At 41.7% G+C, this 26,293-nt stretch overlaps 3 protein-coding genes across 3 annotated transcripts; all 3 read right to left on the bottom strand.

Moving 5' to 3' along the window:
* Positions 1-154: 154 nt before the first annotated feature.
* Positions 155-6,808, bottom strand: LOC309720506 (carbonyl reductase [NADPH] 1-like). Its single transcript, XM_082557513.1, has 7 exons — positions 6,681-6,808; positions 4,189-4,303; positions 3,578-3,747; positions 3,388-3,495; positions 1,843-2,051; positions 1,682-1,735; positions 155-798 (listed from the first exon to the last, which is right to left on the bottom strand). The coding sequence occupies exons 2-7, from the start codon at positions 4,299-4,301 to the stop codon at positions 625-627; spliced, it is 828 nt and encodes a 275-aa protein (XP_082413639.1). The 5' UTR covers positions 4,302-4,303; positions 6,681-6,808; the 3' UTR covers positions 155-624.
* Positions 6,809-7,018: 210 nt separating this feature from the next.
* On the bottom strand, positions 7,019-9,093 carry LOC309720782 (quinone oxidoreductase-like protein 1; the record flags this gene model as incomplete). Its single annotated transcript, XM_082557956.1, has 6 exons — positions 7,019-7,156; positions 7,507-7,657; positions 7,846-7,891; positions 7,990-8,130; positions 8,681-8,818; positions 9,090-9,093. The coding sequence occupies 6 exons, from the start codon at positions 9,091-9,093 to the stop codon at positions 7,022-7,024; spliced, it is 615 nt and encodes a 204-aa protein (XP_082414082.1). The 3' UTR covers positions 7,019-7,021.
* A 7,598-nt stretch (positions 9,094-16,691) lies between these two features.
* LOC309720508 (carbonyl reductase [NADPH] 1-like) lies at positions 16,692-26,274 on the bottom strand. Its single transcript, XM_082557515.1, has 7 exons — positions 26,150-26,274; positions 23,774-23,888; positions 18,371-18,540; positions 18,170-18,277; positions 17,341-17,549; positions 17,181-17,234; positions 16,692-17,058 (listed from the first exon to the last, which is right to left on the bottom strand). The coding sequence occupies exons 2-7, from the start codon at positions 23,884-23,886 to the stop codon at positions 16,885-16,887; spliced, it is 828 nt and encodes a 275-aa protein (XP_082413641.1). The 5' UTR covers positions 23,887-23,888; positions 26,150-26,274; the 3' UTR covers positions 16,692-16,884.
* Between the last annotated feature and the right edge of the window lie 19 nt (positions 26,275-26,293).

Below are 26,293 nucleotides of genomic sequence, written 5' to 3' on the forward strand. Positions count from 1 at the left end.
ATCCGAGAGCTCCGAGATGCTGGAGACAGATTTCCTTACAGAAACGTGAAGAGGAAACTGGACAAACCAAAGAAAAGGTGAAGATGGTGGAGGAGTGGCTGATGCACTCTTGGTGTGTAATACAGGGACACTGTAACATTCAGACCACTCAACCTTATGTTTTGAAGTCACTTTATTTGGTATTTTGACTGGAGAGCCACATGTTTTATTTTAAAGAAACACAAAAAAACAGCATTTTGTATAGAATTCTAGTAATTCTGAACAATTAGCTTAATCCAGTTAAGGCAAGTATATGAAGTCAAAGATATGAAAATGTTATGTACTGAAGGCTTTGCCGACAATTCAACATTTCAAGGATTCACTTTCATTTTGATTCGTTCCAGCTAGCAGACACACACACAGTACTGTACTGTTACTGAGAATAAAACGAACAATTTGGGTTCTATTACCAAACTATTTGGATAAGAGTTAAACTCTGTCCTAAAAAAAACCCATCCCAGAGCTTTAGCAATGTCAGTTTATGTTACTGATTGTTTGTTATGTTGGGTGACTTTCATTCTTTAAATGTTTCACAGTTTTGCGATTTCACCAAATTGTGTTATCGCTTTGAGTTTCACACGCTCATCACCACTTCTGAACAGTCTTTTCAGAGACAAACTGTCCATGAGGCTCTTTGGCTCCAGATGGCAGCAAAGCCAGGTAGACCGGCGTGACAGCGCCCTCGTCTGGTGACTTGGGAGCTTTTGGTCCAGCCATGTCAGTGCGCACCCATCCTGGGCAGCAGGCGTTCAACAGGATCTTTTAAAAGAATCAAATGAAAACAAACTCTGTTAGCAACGACGATTTAATGTAGGTCTGGGCGATATATGTAAATACAGAATTTATTAAATTTAACGGAGTTAGAAGTTAACAGGAAGTTAGCTCGCTAGTTTCCACCTAAACATGACATACCATGTTCTGACTGATAGATTTTTGAAACGAATTCAAACGTACAGCTCTGCTACCACTTCCAACATAAATGAAGACAGAAAACTAAACAGCAGTGGCGTTCGCAGGGTTACTGAAGTTGGACTACCTGGTATATAATGTTGTGCTACGTGATTGCTAGCGACACAGCTATGTTAGCATAACATTAGCACAGTGAAGCTGGAGGATGAACGCCAACTTTTTTTTCCACTCGATAAAAGTTAACGTGAGGGATTCTGGTGGTTTGGGACAAATGCAATCGCACAGCAGGATGCTATACATACTTCAGTCAGGAGAACAACTGAGATCATTCATCCACAATACGAGGTTAGTTATTAATATACTGCAACAACATGGGAATAGAACAGCTGCGAGAGAATTCAACATTAATGAATCAATGTTACGGAAGTGGAGGAAGCACAGTTTTTGGCTTTCCCCATACTTCAAAAGTGCTTCATCTCTTTGCTATGACTGTCGCCCGCCATAATTTGCAGATGATAATGGTTGTAGCCGCTGCGATGCTTTTGACCAAAACAGGCGCAGCTTGATGACATCATCAACATGCGCTAGCGCGATAGCGCAATTCTCTATCGTTGGCCAAATTTATATCGTTTCTGTCGCCCACCCCTAATTTCATGGACCCAAGACCACAAAAAAAAAAAAAAAACCCACTGAATATAGAAGTTCTGCATTGTTAGTTATATATTTCAGTTACCCCATCATTCGGTCTCTCCTTGGTCAGACGACGAGCATGAATCATGGACAGCACCTTTAAAAACATCCACACACAAATATAATCAGTGTCTTATAATATGGTTTCAGGTCAAATCTTCATGGCTCTGATTTAATAACAGCGAACGCACTAATCAAACGTACCGTCACTCCAATTTTAGACACTCCATAGGCCGTGTCAGGCCAGCCGCGCTCTTTATGTTCGCCTTTCTTGGCCTCATCGACAAATCGTTGCATCAGTTCCACCAGCTCCTCCTCTGTGATGTTCTCGTTGCGGAAACGCTGCTGGAGGTCCGGGCTGCACTTGCTCAAAGCACTGACACTAACCATGCTGGAGACGTTCACCACACGACCTAAAACACACAGACGTACACACACAAGAATCTGAAGATGGAAAACAAACAGGACGTTTGTCTCCTTCGTGCTCTTAGAGTCCTTTAAACTTTAAACTCCAAACAGCTTCCATCTGAGGTTTGTTTCAGAGACCGATGGATAAGCTTTGAGCAGGTTCTCCAGGAGGACTTCTGATGTTCAGTTAAATGTGTGTTCTTGTTTTTTAGACCCGTGTTTATCTAGCTATGATGTATCAGAATGGCTGCTGTGAAAAAGCTTTCCTGCTTTCTTTAGCCAGTGCCTATTCTTCTCATCTGTCCTCTGCTCTCCTGCCTGTCAGGCAGAAATAAATCTCAGTAAGCCATGCTGAAGGAGGTCTTAAAATTAATTTGGAGGACAAATAGGAAGGGAGGCTGCATAATCGAAGATGCATAGTTTTATCATCTGAAGAAGCGAACTGGCATACAGCTAGGATACAGACATCATAGCAAGAAGAAGACTCCAAACAACTCTTCCTGATTGATGTCTAATATATTTAAAAACTAAAAGTTTCTCATTATCAGTTACTGACATGTACGCTCACTCAATTAAAAATGCAAACTTTCAAGTAAAATATGATGCAGACTGGGTCCAGCTAGGGCTGTTCGATATAACGATATATATCAGATGACGATATAAAAACATCTATCGTTTCATTTTGCGCTATCATTTGTTTCATGGTGTCGCAAAATAAACTGTTTACTGCAATATTTTTTCATGGTTCTGATGGTCACTGTAGTGGCTGTATTAATTTCTTAAAGTTCTCTCTTTCTCTTATATTTAATATAACCACACTAAGGACGGACAAGCGACTGTTTTTATGCGTTGTCGTTAGCAACAACGACGGTAAAACCATCACGTGTCCGCTTGTTTATTTTCGACATAAACCTTTCAGAATAAAGCTCAAGATCCTGTTGAAACTTTTCAAAATAAACTGAATCGCGTGAAAAAGTATGCAGAGTGTTTATGGATGAGGAACAAAGAAGAGCCGCCAGGTGCTAAAAAATAAACCTTAGACTCAAACGTTAGAACAGGCTTTTCCCCGCAGCACGCCGTGAAATAAATACTCACAAAGAAAACGGCGGCCTTTACAACTTATGTCTAAAAATGTATCGTTTCATGCATCGGTTAAAACACTCAACTCCAGGTACACGACGCCCAGCTGGAAACACGTCACGCAAGTCGAGCTGCCCGAGATTCACAGAATTTACAGAAAATTTAAAATTTTTATGATTTATATCGTTATCGGGACGGTCGAGGTCTTTTATCGGGATATGAGATTTTGGTCATATCGAACAGCCCTAGGTCCAGCTGTACCTCCAGACTTGATGATCTCACTGAAGACAGTCCACATCTTTCTGGTGGAGAGGAAGTTTGTCTTGAGGGTCACCTCCGCCTGGGTGCCAAACGGAGTCGTGTCTGCCACTGAGGAGACAGCGTGATCTCCGTCAACAGTGTGTGCAGCTCCACAGCACTATGATATACATCAGCACAAGAAGTAAACTACCTTTGAAAGCTATCCCAGCGTTATTGATGAGGACGTCCACTCCTCCGTATTTCTGTTTGAAGAACTCAGCGGCGGTTTTGATGCTGTCCAGATCGTCGATGTCCAGCTGGTGAAACAGGGGCTTCAGTCCCTCTGAGTTCAGAGCCTTCACCGCTGCCTCACCACGGCCTCTGCAAGAGGAGCAAAACATCCTCATTTATATTCACTTTGTCTTCGATCTCATCGTTTACACCTTATACCAGCTGAGATTCTCAGTCTTTCTCTCTTCATTTTGTCCCCAAAGGCCCTGAAACATGATGAAGTTCCATCACTGGCCTGGCCACATTACCACGGTCATTTGCTGTACACATAATGGAACAAATGTGCAGCAAGACGTGTTCACAATTTCAGGTTGAAATAATCAAACGTTCTTTTTTACCCCCGTGTGCGTGCTCAGAGCCTGAAGCAAGAAGCTTGGATGAACAAACAAACCACAGATGCAGTTCCTGTTAGCTCTGACCGAGCTTTAGTTTTGTTTAAGCTCTTGGTATGCAAAAGTGTTGAGATGATTAAACTGCAGATACGTGAACATTTATCAACTTGGTCCAGGTATCACCAGGTGAGTCACTTACACATTTCTGGCAGTGAGGTAAACGTCTCCTTCAAACTGCTTGCAGAGCGCTCGGACAATGGCCAGACCAATGCCCTTGTTACTTCCAGTTACCACGGCAACTCGGGTTGACATGTCTGTACAAAGAGAGAGAGGCATCAGTGTCTGAAGTCATGAGTTCACACAAGTGTTGGTTCAACTTGGAGGTGGGCCCTGCTCTGGGAGCAATGGCTATCTAAGAAAAATAAAGTTTTAGCGACATTATCAGGCTGAATTTGATTTTTTTATTATATTAAAAAAAAAATCGTACAAACAGATAAAATTAAAGAATTCTCTAAAATATTCATTTAATTGCAGCCTGACATGAATGTACTGAGATGTCAGCATCACGACCCAGTGCTCACAGCTAAGCACAATCATCTGTGTTGTTTTATTTTTTATTTGTGTGGGAAACGTTTAAAAAAAAAAAAAAAGGCGGGGGGGGGGGGGGGGGTTCCTGCACGAAAATTTTCTGGCAGGTGTTTTTGACTTTTTCTCCACTCTATGCTACACAGTGCTGTCACTTTTTCCTGTGTCCCTGTGCAGGCATACAGTCCAGCCCCAATGTAGACTTTTATTTGGTTCTCTGGGCTGTGCAGTTTTCCTAGTTGCTGCAGCCTGAAGGCACAGTTAGCTCACTGAGGCTGGGGTGCCTGCCCTGACACGGTGGTTGCATGGGAGGGCAGCCACCGCCTGAGTTTTCTGTCCCTTTGTTCCAAGTGTGTCCTTTATGTGTCAGATACTATAGATGGCCTATTTCCTTCTCAATTTAGTGTTTGTCTGCTCTAGTTTTTAAATTCTCTCCCCAGTTTTTCATCTGTAGCTGTTGGATAACTGGCCCAACCGTGAATATGTATGTTACATCTAAGTGCAGCTTCAGGCCTGGTGGAAGTCTAAGGGGAAAAATCAGTGAGGGAAAAAAGTGCACTGTCAGTTTAAGGAAGTAAATACTGGAATAGCTTATTATCAATCAATCTTTATTTATAAAGCACTCTTCATACAAAAAATGTAGCACAAAGTGCTTTACATGGTTAAAAGCAGCCCACCCCACCCCGCCCTCCAACTCACTCCCCACACTCTCATTAACATAAACGATCATGAATACACACATCTCCTCTCCCCCCCCCTTTAATTAGGATAAAGGGATGTTCTGCATATTTTTAAAGCAGAATTGAAACAGTGCCTCATTGTAAACCAGATCACTCATCTCCTGTATTTCTTACTTGGATATTGTACATGTAGGGCGCTGCACGGGTAAATGAGCAGTTTCGCGGATGTCAAACAAAAGTTTTTCATGGCTGTTTTTCTCTGTTTGTGAAAGAGGGTTTGACAACCGCTGCGTTAAACACACCAACAGGAGGCAAACAGACTTACGTTTAGATAAAGTGAGTCAGCTCTGTAAGTGCGTAGAGGTCAAAGTGAAAAACGGAAGCCTGCTGAGTCACGATGACAGTTCCAGAGAGAAAAATAGTGGGAAAACAAATCCACATATATTGCTCCAATAGTTTCAGGGGAGAAATGAATTGAATGCACATACTGCAGCTTTGAAATGCACTGCAGAATGTGGATTAAATAAGTTTAGTTTAATTGTAAACTACGTTGTTGGAGAGAGAAATAACATCGTGGAAGAGACAAAGTGAGTAAAAAACGTCTTAAATGCATTTAGAATTTATTTAGAACTACAAATTAAATTTCTTTTAGCAATTGTTGTTTGTTTTTTTTAATGTCACAATCCCAACCCTGCACCTTTATCCGGGTTTGCACCGGCAAAAGTGACCCGAAATAGGCACTCTGGTGGAGTTACTTTGTGTGTGTGTGTGTGTGTTTATGAGTAGTTTTAAACCTTGTGATCCACAAAACAGCATAACAGTGAAGAACTGACTGCGTTAGTCAGTGCGGGAGCAGCGGCTTCGCTCATGCGCGATTCATTTGCAGTTTGGACGCATAGAGGTGAACATCTCCTACCCTGATAGCAGCTGCGTGAGGACCATCCTCCACCTGTGAGCGCTTTGGCGCGGGCGAGGTGCCAACGACAGCAACCGCTGCTTGTTGAGAGTAGGGGCGATACCCTCGTTCACGTCAAAAAAAACGTCATAAATAAGTCTCTAATAACACCAGAAAAAGTCGCCAGATTTGTCGCTAGTCGCTTTTCAGGAAAAAAGTCGCGAAGGGGGTCTGAAAACTCGCTAAATATAGCGTCAAAGTCGCTAAGTTGACAACACTGGTTTTACGAGGCATGTGCAAACAGAACGTGACTGTAAATTACAGCGTGGAATTAATAATTTGTCCAAACTTCCCGTTTAAAAGCCTTTGATCGAAGAAAATCCGAAGACCTTTCACCAGCGTCTCTCTCTCTCTTACATAACGCAGACTTTCAGTTTGCAGGTCGGCCCGACGCCTCCTTAAATCCGCTAAAATTCAAACAAGCTGCTGACAAACGAAAACTGTAAGATGTAGCGGAGGCCTCACACTTACTGAAGCTGGGGTTTGGTCCTGAATGAGGCTGCAGAGAGGACAAAAAGCGCTGCACATGAAAATGTACGACTGTAAAAAAAACAGAAAAAGAAGAAAAGCAGGGCGGCGTTCTGCGCAGGATCGGTGCGCATCCCCGGAAAAACAAGTGGAACACGTGGGTTGGGTTATGGATGAGCTGTACTGCGAGGAGGACAATATTTCGGCATTTCTCTATATATATTTAGGCATTTCTCAACTTTTAGGAAGGTTTGTAGGATCATGACATCTTCTCCACGATATCCTTCAGAATATCTGCAAAAGTCAGTTAAGGCTTCAGAAATGCACATTACAGGGTTAAGGTTTTAGATTATATGCTGCAAGAACAGGATACGGAGGTATCTTCCTTGCTGCGATGATGATGCTGTCCAGACTTCAGGGTTGAGGAAGGACACAGAGGCTGATTTTAAATAAAGTAATCTGCAATCTGGAGGATCCAACTGCAAATTGCGAGACACAGAGAGGTGAGGAAAGTGATACTGAAGACAGACCCATACACCCACCCGCCCACAACCCCGACGACACACCAACCAGGACCCAAGCCCCCAAGGCCCAGCCAGGGCCCCAGCCCGGAGACGGTGAACCCCCAGAACCTCACGCCACCCTCGGACCCACCCAGAGGCAGTCAGGCTATCAGGTCAGTAACCCACGTCTGTCAGCACAGACCCTCCCCTAGCTGAGCTGCATTCAGATGCTTTAAAGCCAGAGAGGTTATTTCTGTTCAAATAGTAATAATAAACTATGAAGTTATCAATTTATGATGCCGCTGTTGAGTCTGACCCCAGCTCACCTGCAGGTCTTGGTGGGATGTAACCCAGTGGCCGCCCACTCCCAGCACACTGATGATGTCATGTTTGTGTGGAAGTAATTTGAGTAAACTATACACACACACACACACAAACATACACAAAGGTCTTTTATAATGTGTCTGATTTGTGCCTCTTCATCCTGTCTGTGACCAGATGTCTGACTGCAGCACCTTGAAGGATGCATCAATGAAGGATGGAGGACAGTCATGAGAGGAGCACAGGTGTGTCCACGACGTATAAAACAGGTGCACGACACAGTCTCAATATACAAGCTGTGGCAGGAAGTCTTTATATTACAGATATTTTAGTCATTCCATCACAACTCATCAAAGGTGCCTTGTTGAGTGGCTGCAAACATCTGTAAAACTGAAGTTTTGCGTGATTGGACATCCAGATAGTGTAGAAACTTCAAGTATCTAAACTAGAAGGAGAAGATGTGAGGAAAAGCAATTTTATTTTTTTACCTCCAGAGTCAACAACGATATCCACTCCCAGTCCTCCCGCCTCCTCCATAACCGCCGACAGCAGTTCTGATGAGCTGTTATACACTGGAATAACTCTGGCTTCACACATAAACACACATATGAGAGAATGAGTCACTGCAGCTCAGAAAACATGACAAGGAATGACAAGAAAAGGCCAGTTTCGGTATCTCAAAATGTGATTTTGGAGAACATTTCAAAGATCATCATCAAGTTTTTCAATGCGAGCTACAGAAATGTCAGCGTGGGTCGGTACGCACCTACGCTGGGCCAAAGCTGCTCCAGGAAAGTGTGATTCTGTGGCGAGTGTGACGTCGTCAGCACCTTCGCCACTCCGTTCTTTTCCAAAGATTATAAATGTAGTCAGAGACTATGGGGGTGGATCAGGGCAGTGTGTGCACTTCAGGTGCTTTTACATTTCTTTCAATCTGAAAGTTCTGATTCAAAAAAGTTGAAAGTCCATGCGGTGCAGAGGTAAGGTGGACACACACAAAAACATTCTGCCCGTCGACTTTGAAGCAGAGCCGAGAACGGGTTCACCTTTTAGATCAGAGTGACCCTTTTTCTGAAATGATCGGTGAGTCAGTGCTGTGATATTTAGTAAAGTCAAGAGTCAGAATAAAAAACATAACATAGACCTAAAAGAATTTAGAAGTAAGTTTACTATGTCATAAAATCTGATAGATGAAAGTAGGAAAAAGAAAATTCACATAATAAAGATGTGAGAGAGCGTGCATCTCACCTAAATAATATTCATCGGTGTCAATGACCTCACAGAGTCCCGAGAAGCTGGAGTCCAGGGGAAGGATACCTGAAGAGGGAAGATGAAAATGGGAAATGTGGAGCCGCTTTCACAAAGATCAAGTTTACAATACATTTACATTGTAGATTTATTAAAATGAGGTGCTTTTAAAAACCTTACTTTTAAGTTCATTAATTGTTTTGACACGAAATGAGTCTTAATTAAAAGCATTTTATTTTCTTTGATTTCAGTTAAACGCGGAAACGCTGCTGGAGATATTCACCACACGACCTAAAATGCATACAAAGAACTGCCGTTCACTGCTGCTCCAAAGCAACACCCATGATGCTACTTCCACCATGTTCTGCAATAAGGGTGGTATTTCTGGTGTTTTTAATTATTCAGCTCTGCAGAGGACTTCTGTTTCTTTGTTGTTGTTGTTGTTGTTTTTTTTTTGGGGGGGGGGGTGTTGTTTATTTTATTTTACTTTCACTTGCTACACACGGGACAGAGATGACTGGGGGAAAGAGAAAGATAGAGAGGTAGGGAAAGAAAAACAGCGAGGAAGAGGAACAGTGATAAAGGGCAAAAAACAAAAACCAACAAAACAAACAGACAAAAAATACATTTATCAATCACCTGGATCACCTGTTGAGAAAGAAAAAAGAGAAAACAAGTAAAAAAAGAGAGCAATATAATAAACAACATCATCGCGATGATCTATGGGAATGTAACAGTAAATACTAAATATTAAACATCATTGTGCAGCACGTAAGATCGACAGCGCACAGTGTGCTTTGAGGTAGGAGCCAAAAAGGGTGTCGTTTGTGTGTGTGAGCACCCGTTTGTACACCTGTGAGCATGGACGCGCTTGTATTTAAAAGGTTCCTTCATGTAATGATCTGCTAGAGGGTGTGGGGAGCCACAGCCCCGTCCTCCAGGGCATGAAGCAAGTATGGAGGAGATCCAGGCTCCAGACATCCAGAGGCCCTCAGAGCACAAGAGACCAAGGAAGAGCCGCGCCACTATCCCGGAACGCGTACGGAAAGCGTACTCTATACCCCAGGTCTAGGTACCCCTGCCCCTGGAGGGGGAAACTGCACCCAGATCCAGGTAGTGTTACCTTCTTCCCTGGGGTGGAGAGAAGCAGAGGTCCTATATGTATGTGTTATGAGAGTGTGAGTAATGTGAGTGTCTAAGTTGTGGGATAAAATTGAGGCACAGGCAGCCAGAAGGGGACAGAGGGGGGATGCCTCCCCTGCACCCTGGTGACACACCTTTACCCCAAGGCCCTGCATGTGTGGGTGATTGTGGTGCAGCGGGAAGAGGGAGGCCCCTCCCTGCGGCCAGCTGAACCCAGTAGGCACCCCCATACTCTGCAACCCACCAGGGCAAGTGGGCCCAGGCCCATCCGGACCGGGGCCCAGTTCAGCAGCGCCACCCGGCCCCACAGAGAAAACTGCACCCACCCCGTCATCCACTCATCTTCCAGACTACACAAGACAATAGACACCCAGGCTGAGTTCTTCCTCCACCTCTCCTATATCTCCCCCTCCTACAGAGTGAGTTCCTGGAGAGAGGAGAGCTCCTGCAAGATGTAACAGCCTCCCCCACCAGTTGAAGAGCCCCCCGGGTGGCTCGATGCACTGGCGGCACCGCGCGCCAGGGCTGGGCCCCCATACACCCACCCGCCCACAACCCCGACGACACACCAACCAGGACCCAAGCCCCCAAGGCCCAGCCAGGGCCCCAGCCCGGAGACGGTGAACCCCCAGAACCTCACGCCAGCCTCGGACTGGGAAGAGTGAATCTACAATAGGCAAGCAGCTTGGTGTGAAAAAATCAACTGTGGGAGCAATCATCAGAAAATGGAAGACATACAAGACCACTGATAATCTCCCACGATCTGGGGCTCCACGCAAGATCTCATCGCGTGGGGTCAAAATGATCATGAGAACGGTGAGTAAAGATCCCAGAACCACACGGGGGGACCTGGTGAATGACCTGCAGAGAGCTGGGACCAAAGTAACAAAGGTCACCATCAGTAACACACTACAACGGCAGGGAATCAAATCCCGCAGTGCCAGACGTGTTCCGCTGCTGAAGCCAGTGCATGTCCAGGCCCGTCTCAAGTTTGCCAGAGAGCACATGGATGATACAGCAGAGGATTGGGAGAATGTCATGTGGTCAGATGAAACCAAAGTAGAACTTTTTGGTATAAACTCAACTCGTCGTGTTTGGAGGACGAAGAATACTGAGTTGCATCCCAAGAACACCATACCTACTGTGAAGCATGGGGGTGGAAACATCATGCTATGGGGCTGTTTTTCTGCCAAGGGGACAGGACGACTGATCCGTGTTAAGGACAGAATGAATGGGGCCATGTATCGTGAGATTTTGAGCCAAAACCTCCTTCCATCAGTGAGAACTTTGAAGATGAAACGAGGCTGGGTCTTCCAACATGACAATGATCCAAAACACACCGCCCGGGCAACAAAGGCGTGGCTCCGTAAGAAGCATTTGAAAGTCCTGGAGTGGCCTAGCCAGTCTCCAGACCTCAACCCCATAGAAAATCTGTGGCGGGAGTTGAAAGTCCGTGTTGCTCGGCGACAGCCCCAAAACATCACTGCTCTCGAGAAGATCTGCATGGAGGAATGGGCCAAAATACCAGCTACTGTGTGTGCAAACCTGGTAAAGACCTATAGTAAACGTTTGACCTCTGTTATTGCCAACAAAGGTTATGTTACAAAGTATTGAGTTGTATTTTTGTTATTGACCAAATACTTATTTTCCACCCTGATTTACGAATAAATTCTTTACAAATCCTACCATGTGGATTCATGGATTTTTTTTTCACATTCTGTCTCTCACAGTTGAAGTGTACCTCTGGTGCAAATTACTGACCTCTGTCATCATGTTAGGTGGGGAAACTTGCACAATCGGTGGCTGACTAAATACTTTTTTGCCCCACTGTAGATATAACCATTTCCTCAGAATTATGAGAAGATTTTAAGAAACTGTCAGCTACCAAATGTGGAACAAAAGATAAAAAAGGTTTCTTACTTACTGCTGTTGTGATTCTGAAGGGAGCTGTAGCAGCACTGAGAGGGATGCAGAGGACAATGAATGATATACTGCAAATAGTGGGAGGGAAGCTGGGTGGAGTTTTGAACATTATCAGCATGTAAAGCAATGATAAACTAACAGGTAGTTGAATATTAAAAGTACACATAAAACAATAACATTCAATACTGAACCAAAATGAAAAAAATTATTCTGTTAATACAGCTGAAAACTGCTGCTGTCCTGATTAAACAGACAATAGTTTATACGCTGGTTAAGTGCAGAGCATCAGCTTTTACAGGTTTGCTTATTCTCAAAATGGCCAAAAATGTTCCAAAGAATCTTATTATAGAGAAAATATCCGAGAGCTCCGAGATGCTGGAGACAGATTTCCTTACAGAAACGTGAAGAGGAAACTGGACAAACCAAAGAAAAGGTGAAGATGGTGGAGGAGTGGCTGATGCACTCTGGGTGTGTAATACAGGGACACTGTAACATTCAGACCACTCAACCTTATGTTTTGAAGTCACTTTATTTGGTATTTTGACTGGAGATCCACATGTTTTATTTTAAAGAAACACAAAAAAACAGCATTTTGTATAAAATTCTAGTAATTCTGAACAATTAGCTTAATCCAGTTAAGGCAAGTTTATGATGTCAAAGATATGAAAATGTTATGTACTGAAGGCTTTGCCGACAATTCAACATTTCACGGATTCACTTTCATTTTGATTCATTCCAGCTAGCAGACACACACATAACACAGTACTGTACTGTTACTGAGTGTGATGGCTGCACTTACAGCCACACAGTGGTAATATCACCATGTTAGTGTAGAGGCTTATAAGTAACCTTGCATTCACAGTTCTTTCTTTAAATATAGGAATTTATTTACAGGACAATAAATAACTGGTTTTGGTTTAGAGTTAATTCACATATCCACATAACACTGCATTCTAAAATAAGTGCGCACATTTTAGTTTACACTGTTATGTATGATTAATTTTTTGTTTTCTGAGTTACCTTAGTTGCAGCTGTTCCAGTCCCTTGATTAAGGAGCCAAGAGGTGGAAAAGGGGCGGAGTGAGCTTTAAAGGAAGACTACAAATTGGTTCATGCCATAACTCAGGACCATGGGGAGGAATTGGAGTTCATTATGTTTGGTTTAGTTAGGTTTTGTGTGTTTTACCCCTTCTCCTGTTTTTGTGGGCTGATCAGCCACTATTTAAGTTTCCCCTTTGTCTCATTAAGTTAGGTCAGTTTGTTTGAGTTATCAGTAGTGTTGTCAACTTTGAGTAGAGTTTTTGTTAGTTTGACCTCTTTTATGGGCCCAAGATTTTGATTCTTTTTGCATGAGTTAACCAATTGTGTTTTTTGGGTTAAATAAAAAATCATTTTTTTGGACTTTAACCTGTGCCTAAGTTTCCTTCACTGCTCGGTCCTTCACACTGAGAATAAAATGAACAATTTTGGTTTTATTATCAAAATATTTGGATAAGAGTTAAACTCTGTCCTAAAAAAAACATCCCTGAGCTTTAGCAATTCATTCATTCATTTCATTTATTTATTCATTTTCAGGCACAACAAATACCTATATTGAACATAAAATACACAAAACAAAAAACAAAACTTGCCTGAAAAAGGAGTGGGACGAAGAAAACTTATTAAATCCCACCCCTATACTCACTCATCAACAAAAAAAAAACAATAAACTTCCCGCAGCTACGCCCATCATTGCATACAGACCCATCAACAGCCCCGGGCAGATACAAGCATCTAAGCGGCAGCTCGCAACCAACAATTAGAGCCTTCATAACTGAATACAGAATATATAAATTATAAATTGCATTACCACAGGTAACAGGCAGTAATAACTACAAGTAACAGACACACATACATATACATACATATATATCTACACACACAAGTACATATATGTACATACATACGCACACTTTATTTTTTATTTTTTATTTTGGAATCCATACCAGCAATGGTAAGAGGACAGACATTACAGAGCACACTAAAACCCATCATTGAGTATACTGTGACCAGACCAACTGTTTGTAGAGAAATTTAAATCTATGAATATTTTTGCATTGTTTCAATTGTAAACTCAGACTGTTCCAGATTTTCACACCACATACAGACACACAAAAGCCTTTACGGGTTGTTCGAGTTCTGGGTAATTTGAATTCTCCAAAGCCTCTCACATTATAAACCTTTTCTCGAATTTCAAATCTAGTTTGTAAATTTGCCGGTAAAAGTTTAGTAAAAGCTTTATACAAAATTATGGATGTATTGTAATTAACCAGATCCTGGAATTTAAGTAACTTTGCCTGAAGAAAGAATTTGTGAGTATGATCTAGATAACCAGCCTTGTGAATAATACGCAGTGCTCGTTTCTGTACTGTGACTAATGGATTAGTTGTATTTTTATATGTATTTCCCCACACTTCCACACAATATGTAAGATATGGAAGAACCAGGGTACAGTACAGAGTACGAAGTGCATCTTTATCAAGGAATTGTTTCACTTTGTTCAAAACTGCGAGGCTTCTGGAAATTTTGGTTTTTATGTGTCTGACGTGGGGTTTCCATGAAATTTTGTTATCAATTATAACTCCCAAAAATTTGTTTTCACTCACATTATCAATTGGTACACCTTCAATGATAATTGGTAATTCTATATTATATTTTAAATTACCAAAAAACATTGCTTTAGTTTTATTTATATTTAATGATAATTTATTTATGTCCATCCATTTTTTTATTAATTTTAGCTCCCTGTTTACAGTCATTACAAGATCAGTATAATCATCGCTACTGAAAAGTATGTTGGTGTCATCTGCGAACAGTATGAGTTTAAGTACTTGAGAAACATCAAAAATATCATTTATGTATACATTGAAAAGTTTTGGTCCCAACACTGACCCTTGGGGAACACCACATGTAATACCAAGTTTCTCTGAATGGTAATGCCCTATGCTAACATATTGTTCCCGACCTGTTAGGTAACTTTTTAACCAGTTACCAGCTTTCCCTCGAATACCATATCTTTCCAATTTATCCAGTAAAATTGAGTGATTGATTGTGTCGAAGGCCTTTTTGAGGTCAACAAAAATACCAACTGCATATTTATTTTTATCCAGTGTATCAGTAATTTCTTCTACTGCCTCAATTATCGCCATTGAAGTGGTTCTTTGCGTTCTGAAACCATACTGACCAACATTTATTATTTGATGTTTTTCAAGGAATTTTTCTAATCTTGAATTAAAAAGTTTTTCTAGAATTTTTGAGAATTGAGGCAGTAGAGAAATAGGCCTATAATTGGTAAAACTGTGTTTGTCATTACTTTTATATAGTGGTATTACTTTCGCAATTTTCACTTTTTTTGGAAAACAACCGGACTGAAATGATAAATTACAGATATATGTTAAGGGACTAGCAATATTCAGAATAACCTGTTTAACTACAGACATATTTATGTCATGATAATCCATTGAAGACTTACTTTTACATTTTAATGTGATATTTATTACTTCTTGCTCATTTGTAGCTGAGAGGAACAGTGAAAAGGGATTTGATTTTATATTACTGATATTTTCATTTTTATGACACGGGATGTCCGCTGCTAGTTCAGGGCCAACATTTATGAAGAATTTATTGAACCCATCGACAATATTACTCATGTTGTGATTTTCACCATTTGCATCAGTAAAATATTCAGGATATGATGTTCCAGAAGATCCTTGTTTAATTAAGTTGTTTAACACATCCCAAGTTCCTTTTATATTGTTTTTATTTTCATATAATCTTCTTCTATAATAAAGTTGTTTGCTCGTTCTTATAATATCAGTCAATTTATTTCTATATGCTTTATATCTTTGTTCCACTTCTTTTGTTTTTACTTTGATAAACTGTTTATACAGATTGTTTTTCTTTTTGCAAGCATTAATAATTCCTTTTGTGAGCCAAGGACTTTTTATCTTTTTTTTCTTTGTCATGTGTTCGTTTACAGGACAATGTTTATTGTACCACATAGTAAAAATATCTAGAAAATTATCATAAGCCTTGTCCACATCTGACTCTTCATACACCGAACTCCAATCTTGTTGTGCTAAATCGAAATTGAAGGCATGAATTGCTTCTTCATTTATTGTTCGCTTTGCTATCATGATCTTGGTATCTATTTTTTTTAAATCACAGTCACACAAAGTAAAAACTGGTAAGTGGTCAGTTATATCACAGACAAGCAGACCACTATTAATTTGGAAATCCATGACATTAGTAAAAATGTTGTCAATAATAGTGGCGCTATGTGAAGTTATTCTGCTTGGCTTTGTTATTGTTGGATATAGTGATAAGCTGTACATTGTGTCAGTAAAGTCATCAATGGCTTTTAACCTTGTTGGATTTAGCAAATCAATGTTAAAATCACCACAGATAAATAGTAATTTTTGGTTCACCGAAGCAAACGTTTTTTCTATCCATTCATTAAAAGTGTCAATACTTGAACTGGGTGTCCGATATATACAACTTATTATAACATTTCTCTTTTTTTCATTCATAATCTCAATAGTCAAACATTCCAAAATTCCATCAATAGCCATAGACATAGTTGTTACAACATTATATTTTATAGAGTTATGAACATATATAGCAACCCCGCCGCCCGCCTTATTTAATCTATTCATGTATTTTAAATCATATCCATTCAAACAAAAATCTATTCCTTTATCGACATTGAACCAAGTTTCAGTGATGGCTATAACACTAAAGGGGCGAGAAAATTGTTGCAAATAGTCCTTAATGAAATCAAAATTAGAGTACATACTTCTGATGTTAAAGTGAATTAATGAGAGCTTCCCGTCTAGCAATGTCAGTTTATGTTACAGTTTTTTTGTTGTTGGGTGACTTTCATTCTTTAAATGTTTCACAGTTTCGATTTCACCCCATTTTGTTATCGCTGATGTGGAAACACTGCGAGTCTCACACGCTCATCACCACTTCTGAACAGTCTTTTCAGAGACAAACTTTCTTTGCAAATTATTTTTCATGTTAAACTCTCTTTCACCACGGCTGGACTTCCTTGTCCGAGAGATACATTCCATGAGGCTCTTTGGCTCCAGATGGCAGCAAAGCCAGGTAGACCGGTGTGACAGCGCCCTCGTCTGGTGACTTGGGAGCAGTTGGTCCAGCCATGTCAGTGCGCACCCATCCTGGGCAGCAGGCGTTCAAAAGGATCTTTTAAAAGAATCAAATTTAAAAACAAAATGTTAGCAACGACGATTTAATGGACATAAAACCATGACAAAAACCCCACTGAATATAGAAGTTCTGCATTGTTAGTTATATATTTCAGTTACCCCATCATTCGGTCTCTCCTTGCTCAGACGACGAGCATGAATCACGGACAGCACCTTTAAAAACATCCACACACAAATATAATCAGTGTCTCATAATATGGTTTCAGGTCAAATCTTCATGTCTCTGGTTAATAACAGCGAACACATTAATCAAACGTACGGTCAATCCAATTTTAGACACTGTATAGGCCCCGTCAGGCCAGCCGCGCTCTTTATGTTCGCCTTTCTTGGCCTCATCGACAAATCGTTGCATCAGTTCCACCAGCTCCTCCTCTGTGATGTTCTCGTTGCGGAAACATTGCTGGAGGTCCAAGTTGCACTTCTTCAAACCACTGACGCAGTTCATGCTGGAGACGTTCACCACACGACCTAAAACACACAGACGTACACACACAAGAATCTGAAGATGGAAAACAAACAGGACGTTTGTCTCCTTCGTGCTCTTAGAGTCCTTTAAACTTTAAACTCCAAACAGCTTCCATCTGAGGTTTGTTTCAGAGACTGATGGATAAGCTTTGAGCAGGTTCTCCAGGAGGACTTCTGATGTTCAGTTAAATGTGTGTTCTTGTTTTTTAGACCCGTGTTTATCTAGCTATGATGTATCAGAATGGCTGCTGTGAAAAAGCTTTCCTGCTTTCTTTAGCCAATGCCTATTCTTCTCATCTGTCCTCTGCTCTCCTGCCTGTCAGGCAGAAATAAATCTCAGTAAGCCATGCTGAAGGAGGTCTTAAAATTAATTTGGAGGACAAATAGCAAGGGAGGCTGCATAATCGAAGATGCATAGTTTTATCATCTGCAGAAGCGAACTGGCATACAGCTAGGATACAGACATCATAGCAAGAAGAAGACTCCAAACAACTCTTCCTGATTGATGTCTAATATATTTAAAAACTAAAAGTTTCTCATTATCAGTTACTGACATGTACGCTCACTCAATTAAAAATGCAAACTTTCAAGTAAAATATGATGCAGACTGGGTCCAGCTGTACCTCCAGGTTTGATGATCTCACTGAAGACAGTCCACATGTTTCTGGTGGAGAAGAAGTTTGTCTTGAGAGTCACCTCCGCCTGGATGCCAAACGGAGTCGTGTCTGCCACTGAGGAGACAGCGTGATCTCCGTCAACATTACAACATCAGTGTGTGCAGCTCCACAGCACTATGATATACATCAGCACAAGAAGTTAATTACCTTTGAAAGCTATCGCAGCGTTATTGATGAGGACGTCCACTCCTCCGTATTTCTGTTTGAAGAACTCAGCAGCGGTTTTGATGCTGTTCAGATCGTCGATGTCCAGCTGGTGAAACAGGGGCTTCAGTCCCTCTGAGTTCAGAGCCTTCACCGCTGCCTCACCACGGCCTCTGCAAGAGGAGCAAAACATCCTCATTTATATTCACTTTGTCTTCGATCTCATCGTTTACACCTTATACCAGCTGAGATTCTCAGTCTTTCTCTCTTCATTTTGTCCCCAAAGGCCCTGAAACATGATGAAGTTCCATCACTGGCCTGGCCACATTACCACGGTCATTTACTGTACACATAATGGAACAAATGTGCAGCAAGACGTGTTCACAATTTCAGGTTGAAATCATCTGTAAAAACATTTCACTCATTCCTTTAGTTACATTAAAGATGTAACATACCTGCTGCATGAATATATTCAATTATTGAACCAATTTATAGGCTTGAACACATAAATGGCTGAAAAACAGATTCACTTTCATCTGACCTCAAACTGCAGTGATTTCCATCATGGGAGTATGAGACAGTGTCCCACAGGAATGCATTGAAGAGCCCATTACTCTAATGTGCATCCCATCACGTTGGAGATAAATAGCAGCGTGAGCATACCAAGTACCAACATGAAAATATTCACTTGACTCTTCAGCAGCACCTGTGTCACCTTCTCCAGGTTTTTCTAAATAAAAAAAAAACAAAAACAAATTCCCCCTCTCCTGCGGGTGGTCTATCCTTCAAGCTCGGGTCCTCTACCAGAGGCCTGGGAGGTTGAGGGTCCTGCGCAGTATCTTAGCTGTTCCTAGGACTGCGCTCTTCTGGACAGAGATCTCCGTTGTTGTTCCTGGGATCAACACTTGCCTAGTTTGGGAGTCACCGCACCTAGTGCTCCGATTACCACTGGGACCTCCACATTTTCTCGAGCTCTTCTCTGAGCCCTTGGTATTTCTCCAGCTTCTCGTGTTCCTTCTTCCCGATGTTGCTGTTATTCGAAACCTCTACATCGATCACTACGGCCATCTTCTTCTGTTTGTCTACCACCACTATGTCCGGTTGGTTAGCTACCACCATTATGTCTGTCTGTATCTGGAAGTCAAACAGGATCTTAGCTCAGTCATTCTCCACCACCCTAGGGGATGTCTCCCATTTTGACCTCAGGACTTCCAGGTTATACTCGGCACAGATGTTTCTGTACACTATGCCGGCCATTTGGTTATGGCATTCCATGTATGCCTTGCCGTTCCGTAGTCTGTATCCGTAGCCAGTCTTGTCAATGATCTCACTGAGGGGGTTCAGGCGTATGGAGAACAGCAGTGGGGACAGAGCATCTCCTTGGTAGATCCTGCACTTGATGGTAACTTGTGCTATGGGCTGCCACATCCCCATTGAGTTCCTGATGAAGGCTCTTAGGGTCCTGTTGATCTCGTATAGTTCTAGGCATTCCAGGATCCAGGTGTGGGGCATTGAGTCATAGGCCTTCTTGTAATCAAGCCAGGCAGTGCACAGGTTGGTCAGCCTAGTCTTGCAGTCTTGGGCGACTGCTCAGTCCACCAGAAGCTGGTGTTTTGTGCCTCTGGTATTCTTGCCAATCCCTTTCTGTGCCCCACTCATGTATTGACCCATGTGCCTGTTCATCTTAGCTGCTATGATGCCTGACAGGAGCTTCCATGTAGTACTGAGGCAGGTTATTGGTCGGTAGTTGGATGGGACCGGCCCCTTCTGTGGGTCCTTGAGCATCAGGACTGTCCAGCCTTCGGTTAGCCATTCCGGGTGTCTCTCATCAACTAGCAGCTGGTTCATTTGTGCTGCCAGGCGCTCATGAAGTTAAGTTAGCTTCTTCAGCCAGTAGGCATGAACCAGGTCCAACTCTGGAGACCCTTTCTTGGATGTCTGCCACGGTGATGGTTACTGGTCCCTGTTCAGGGAGGTTACTGTGGACTGCCCTCAGATCCACAAGCCACTGATCATTGCCATTATGGCAGGGCTTTAGATTAACTTTCTGCCGCAGTTGCACTGGTGCGCCTAACGTTTTTATCTTAGGCACATCAGCACAAAAGTTAGGCGCACCCAAATTTTTCAACCGCATCGCTTAACCCCGCAGTTTTACATGTGCACTTTTTTGGGGGGGGGAATTGCTGTCTATACAGACAATATTAATTTGTAAATGATTAACTAACAATCTTGTCAACACAAAGTTCTTCATTTGGAGCACAGTTCTACAAGAAAGAAAAATTACTGAAAAGGTGCTTGTGCTTAAAGTGCTTTGGCACTCTTTGGTAATGTTGTAGACGATGTTAAACGTAATCATCATCTCGGCCTCCTCTGACGACCTATTTGCTGCTACCTGCCGCTGAAAGGCAATGGGACGAGGGGACAGTTGGGCAGTGCATTTATCGCAGCATATAATGTGTTTTCTGGATACACTGCTTTTTCAGCATTCAAAGATTGATGGCACCGTGTCAGAGCACTGGCTATGAATTTCAGACAGATCAGGCCTTACCTTAACAAAAAAGTTATCAACAGTTCTTTTCATTTTTTCTTATTACCCACAGCTACATCCACTTCAGTCAGGTCTAGACTACTCAATAGGGCAGGGTATTATCACTGATTTCTATAATCCATTCAATTCCGATTCACAAGGTCCCGATTCGATTCGATTTCGCCTCAGACAGTCAGAAATATTATTATTTTGATAATTTATTAGTATTGACACTTGTGAGACTTCACCAGAGGTATAAGCATCATAGCAGATGCCTTTGTGTCAATGTAACTGAGGATAAAACACAGAAAAACATGAAGGAGATTTTCCTGGCCTGGCTTTTTTTTTTTAGCAGATTACCTTAAAAATATCCTGCAATTTTGTATAATTTTAAAAAGTATAAATTTCTTCAGTATTGAACAGCAGAAATTAGGCTTTCTTGTCCGAGGTCATTTAAGTTAAAAAAAAGGGGAAAAAAAGACAGCGGTCGACAGCACTGCAAACAACAGTAGACTGGTGGGTAATAAGTGAATGAATAATGCAGAAAACAGAGATTTGAGATGGGAAACTGTTCTTGAAGTACAGAGAGAGAGAGAGAGCTGCACATGAAGTGTGATTTGGAAGAAAAACTGCAAAAGTAAGAGTGAATTAATAACGATATTTATTAAATTTGAAGCATAGTTTGGATCTTCTTTTGCTGCTGGTTCAGTGAATTTTGGTTGGAGAGAGAGAAAACCTGCAGCTCAGAATCGAGCGCAAAAAAGATGTAAACACAAAGTCCGGACCGTCGACGCATCAGAATCTGTGAGCTTTATTCAAACTACTCACCTCTCTCCATCCACCTGCACTTTCAAATGTACACACGAAGGACTACAGAAATATCTGGACCACGGCCAATCAGAGAGGTCCCGCCCCTGGCTATCACTGATTGGTTTAGACCACGATAGGGGCATAATGTGTGTATGTTGTTGACCACACAGAGACTTTCAGAGTTGCGGAGACTTTTTTTCTGTTCTTTTTTATTTGAACAGCTGCTGGTCGCACCAGTGCAACCTAGGATTTTTTTTAGTCGCACCACTGAAAAATTTGGTCGCACGCTAGAGCCCTGCATTATGGGTTGCAGCCTTCTCCCTCTGGCGTTATTTTTGTGCCACTATTCTGAGCGCACGTAAAAAAGATTTGCAGGTGTAAGTGCAAACTAAGACGCAAACTAAGGTGCAAACCTTTTTTTACGTGCGCTCATTTTTTTACGTGCGCTCAGAATAGTGGCACAAAAATAACGCCGTACTCTTCCCGTATTGCTCTGGTCGTGTCCAAAAACTTGTAGACCAATTACGTCACAGCGACGCGCCGAAGGCTGTCCAAATTCGTAGACTCCTCCGAATGCAGCCGACAAATGCATCAGCATTTCTCCGAATTTGGAGGATGGGTCGGGTGTGTCCTTCGTGGCCCACCATATCCCAGAATTCCTAGCGTGGCCCAGCCAAATGGCAATGGCGGCCGCTACTATGTTTTAAAATTACTCTTATTAATCTGTCTGGGTCACAAAATAAACTTTTAACATTTTCAGTCGACAATGTGGGTGTGTAAATTTCAAATATCTGCTCGGTTTATCAAGATATTGCATATTTGCAAAAGTGCTTCGACGTTTTCGGAGACGTCTGGTTTTTTTTTTTGGTTTTTTTTTTCCTTTTTTTTTTGGCCTGTCCCGTTTGGCTCTTTTGCCCTCAGAATTGTTGTCTAAAGGCAAAGAAAGATGCCCAACGGATTTACTTTACCAAACTGACCATCCCAGCCTTGCCGTAATGGTCCATTTGATTCACCTTTTATTGTTTATTTTATTTTCACTTACTGAATACGGGACAGACTGGACTGGGGGAAAGAAGGGGAGAAAGAAAGAGGGAAAGAGAAACAGCTGAGAAGAGGGACGGGGAGAAGGGCAAAAGACAAAAACCAACAGAACGGGCAGAGAAAAAAAAAAAGCATATATCAATCACCTGGATCACCTGCTGAGAAAGAAACAAGAAAGCAAGCAGAAGAGAACAAGAGTAATAGAATAAACAACATCACAATGATATATGGGAATATGACAGTAAATACTAAATGTTAAACATTATTGTGCAGCACATAAGATCAACAGAACACAGTGTGCTTTGAGGTAGGAGCCAAAAAGGGTGTAGTTTGTGGGTGTGATCACCCGTGTGTACACCTGTGAGCATGGACGCGCTTGTTTTTTTAAAAGGTTCCTTCATGTAATGATCTGCTAGAGGGTGTGGGGGGGCCACAGCCCCGTCCTCCAGGGCGTGAAGCAGGTATGGAGGAGATCAAAACTCCAGACATCCAGAGGCCCCCAGAACACAAGAGACCAAGGAAGACCAACAGAGGGGCAGCTGCGCCACTGTCCCGGAAAGAGCTGAGGAGAGTCCCAGATGAGGGCTCACTCAGCAGCCGCGGAGCAGAAGCCAGGGGGAGTTGCAGTGACGCGCCCGTGAGCTCCGCCGGCAGCCAGCTGCGCCTGAGTGACCGAGCCCCAGGCCGAGAGGCCTCTCGGAGACGTCTGTTACCCACCAGCTCGATAGCTAGCCGAGAGCTCGAGGGTCACTAGATCACTAGAACGTCAAAACTCCCAGCACATCAGTTGGTCAACTGTGTGCAGAAGGACAGTCAAATGATGCATCAAATGCCCTTTTTCACTCCGTGTGCGTGCTCAGAGCCTGAAGCAAGAAGCTTGGATGAACAAACAAACCACAGATGCAGTTCCTGTTAGCTCTGACCGAGCTTTAGTTTTGTTTAAGCTCTTGGTATGCAAAAGTGTTGAGATGATTAAACTGCAGATACATCATCAACTTGGTCCAGGTATCACCAGGTGAGTCACTTACACATTTCTGGCAGTGAGGTAAATGTCTCCTTCAAACTGCTTGCAGAGCGCTCGGACAGTGGCCAGACCGATGCCCTTGTTACTTCCAGTTACCACGGCAACTCGGATTGGCATGTCTGTACAAAAAGAGAGAGAGGCATCAGTGTCTGAACTCCACACAAGTGGTGGTTAAACTCATAGGTGGGCCCTGCTCTGGACTGGGACCATAAGTTATCTAAGAAAAATACAACTTTAGATCATGGTAAAATTTATTTTAAAAAAGTGTGCGTTACTAGCAATTAAAGACTGCCCTGCAAATACGATCTGTAATATTTCTGTTAAACAAGAAGTCACATACTTGGGACTGTTAATATCCAAAGACCAAAAATCAAGATGCTCTTCAAACTTCACTCCAATTATACAGAAAATCCTAAAAAAGTTCAACCAGTGGCTGCAAAGGGACTTGTCTTTGAAAGGTAGAGTGTTAATTACTAAAGCTGAAGGGATATCCCGATGAACATATGCTGCTCTCTCCTTACATCTGGATAAGAAAATTAGTAAAGATATTGACCGCATGCTCTTTAATTTTATATGGAAAACCGTACGCACTATATTAGAAAAACTGTTGTGATGAATAAGTACGAATCAGGTGGGCTTAACGTCTTAGACTTTTCTACTTTAAATAACACTTTCAAAATTAATTGGGCTAAACATTTTCTTAAAAACCCTACCTCTATCTGGAACTTTATACCATATCGTATTTTCTCTCGTTTTGGTGGCTTTAATTTTATTTTAAATTGTAATTACAATGTTGAGAAACTCCCTGTAAAGCTTTCATCCTTCCATAAGCAGGTCCTCTTAGCGTGGACCCTCATTTATAAACACAACTTCTCACCTCACAAATACCTTATCTGGAACAACAGAGATATTTTATAGAAAAATAAATCACTTTTCCTGGAAACTTGGGTCCAAACTGGGATCCTATTGGGGGCTCAGCTGGTTAATAAAGAGGGACAACTACTTATTTACAACGACTTTATTGCACTATATCATTTTCCAATCAGTGTTCAGGAATTCTCAATGGTGCTTGGTGCCATACCCTCAGGGACTTTAATGTTATATAAAAACACTGACAGCTCAATATCTACCTCAGTCACTCTCCCTGATCCAGCTGAGTCACCAATAGGAAAAATCTACTTTTCACAGGAACTTGGTAACAGCAATAAGAAAATACTCAGTTTATTCCAAGAAGATATCGGCTCTCTCCCATATATAATATCTTATTGGAACCGATTTGTTCCAGATATCAAGTGGAAGACAGTCTGGATGATCCCCCATAAATATTTGATTGTAAATAAGGTGAAAAAAGTCTCGTTTAAAATTCTACATAAATGTTATCCAGCCAGTCACTACATGGTCAAATTTAAAAGGGACATAAATACTAATTGTACTTTCTGTGGGGATCATCCAGAAACTGTGACACATCTTTTTTGGTACTGTTCTTTTACACAGAGATTCTGGAAGGAATTTAGCAGTTTTGTCATTGTCCATATTTTAAGGGAGTTTTCTTTACGATGGGAAAATGTTTTATTCTGTTTCTTTAAGTTCCCCAAGAAGAATGAGAAATGTTTTTTATGATAAATTTGTTAATACTTTTAGCTAAATTTTTTATCCATAAATGTAAGTTTACTAACAAAACACCATATTTCTGTCATTTTTTTAAGGATGTGGAACTGTACATACAATCAATATCAGACTCCACCAACAAAAAGGCTCTCAAAACAATATATATATGTGAATTTTTGCATGTATTCTTATAATTGTTACTTTTTTCTTTTTACCCCTGGCTTTGTGTGTTCACGTTGTTGTTTTGTATACTTCATCTGTTCGTATGTTGTATACTCATTGTTTGTTAAATAAAGTTTAAAAAAAAAAAAGCCAGTTCCAGAGAGAAAGATAGTGGGAAAACAAATCCACATATATTGCTCCAATAATTTCAGGGGGGGGGAATGAATTGAATGCACATACTGCAGCTCTGAAATGCACTGCAGAATGTGGATTAAATAAGTTTAGTTGTATTTGCAGTTAAAGGAGCTGTGTAGACAGTGCGATCAGTCAGTCCAGATACAAACGATACAAACACGCTGGTTTTACGAGGCATGTACAAACAGCACGCGACTGTAAATTACAGCATGGAATTAATAATTTGTCCAAACTTCCCGTTTGAAAGCCTTTGATCGAAGAAAATCAGAAGACTTTTCACCAGCGTCTCTCTCTCTGTTACATAACGCTGACTTTCAGTTTGCAGGTCGGCCCGACGCCTCCTTAAATCCGCTAAAATTCAAACAAGCTGCTGACAAACGAAAACTGTAAGATGTAGCGGAGGCCTCACACTTACTGAAGCTGGGGTTTGGTCCTGAATGAGGCTGCAGAGAGGACAAAAAGCGCTGCACATGAAAATGCACGACTGTAAAAAAAACAGAAAAAGAAGAAAAGCAGGGCGGCGTTCTGCGCAGGATCGGTGCGCATCCCCGGAAAAACA

Source organism: Aulonocara stuartgranti, assembly GCF_965226115.1.
Source record: "Aulonocara stuartgranti genome assembly, chromosome: 13".
Taxonomy (NCBI): Eukaryota; Metazoa; Chordata; class Actinopteri; order Cichliformes; family Cichlidae; genus Aulonocara; species Aulonocara stuartgranti.

Bases quoted from the DNA above. Each gene is read 5' to 3' on its own strand.
- LOC309720506 (XM_082557513.1), bottom strand. From the start codon at position 4,301: ATGTCAACCCGAGTTGCCGTGGTAACTGGAAGTAACAAGGGCATTGGT. The intron at 3,748-4,188 runs GTAAGTGACTCA...CTCCTCTTGCAG, and splicing joins TACCTCACTGCCAGAAATGT to AGGCCGTGGTGAGGCAGCGG. The intron at 3,496-3,577 runs GTAGTTTACTTC...CTGTCTCCTCAG, and splicing joins CGCTGGGATAGCTTTCAAAG to TGGCAGACACGACTCCGTTT.
- LOC309720508 (XM_082557515.1), bottom strand. From the start codon at position 23,886: ATGCCAATCCGAGTTGCCGTGGTAACTGGAAGTAACAAGGGCATCGGT. The intron at 17,550-18,169 runs GTACAGCTGGAC...TGTGTGTTTTAG, and splicing joins TGAGATCATCAAACCTGGAG to GTCGTGTGGTGAACGTCTCC. The intron at 17,235-17,340 runs GTACGTTTGATT...ATGTTTTTAAAG, and splicing joins TGTCTAAAATTGGATTGACC to GTGCTGTCCGTGATTCATGC.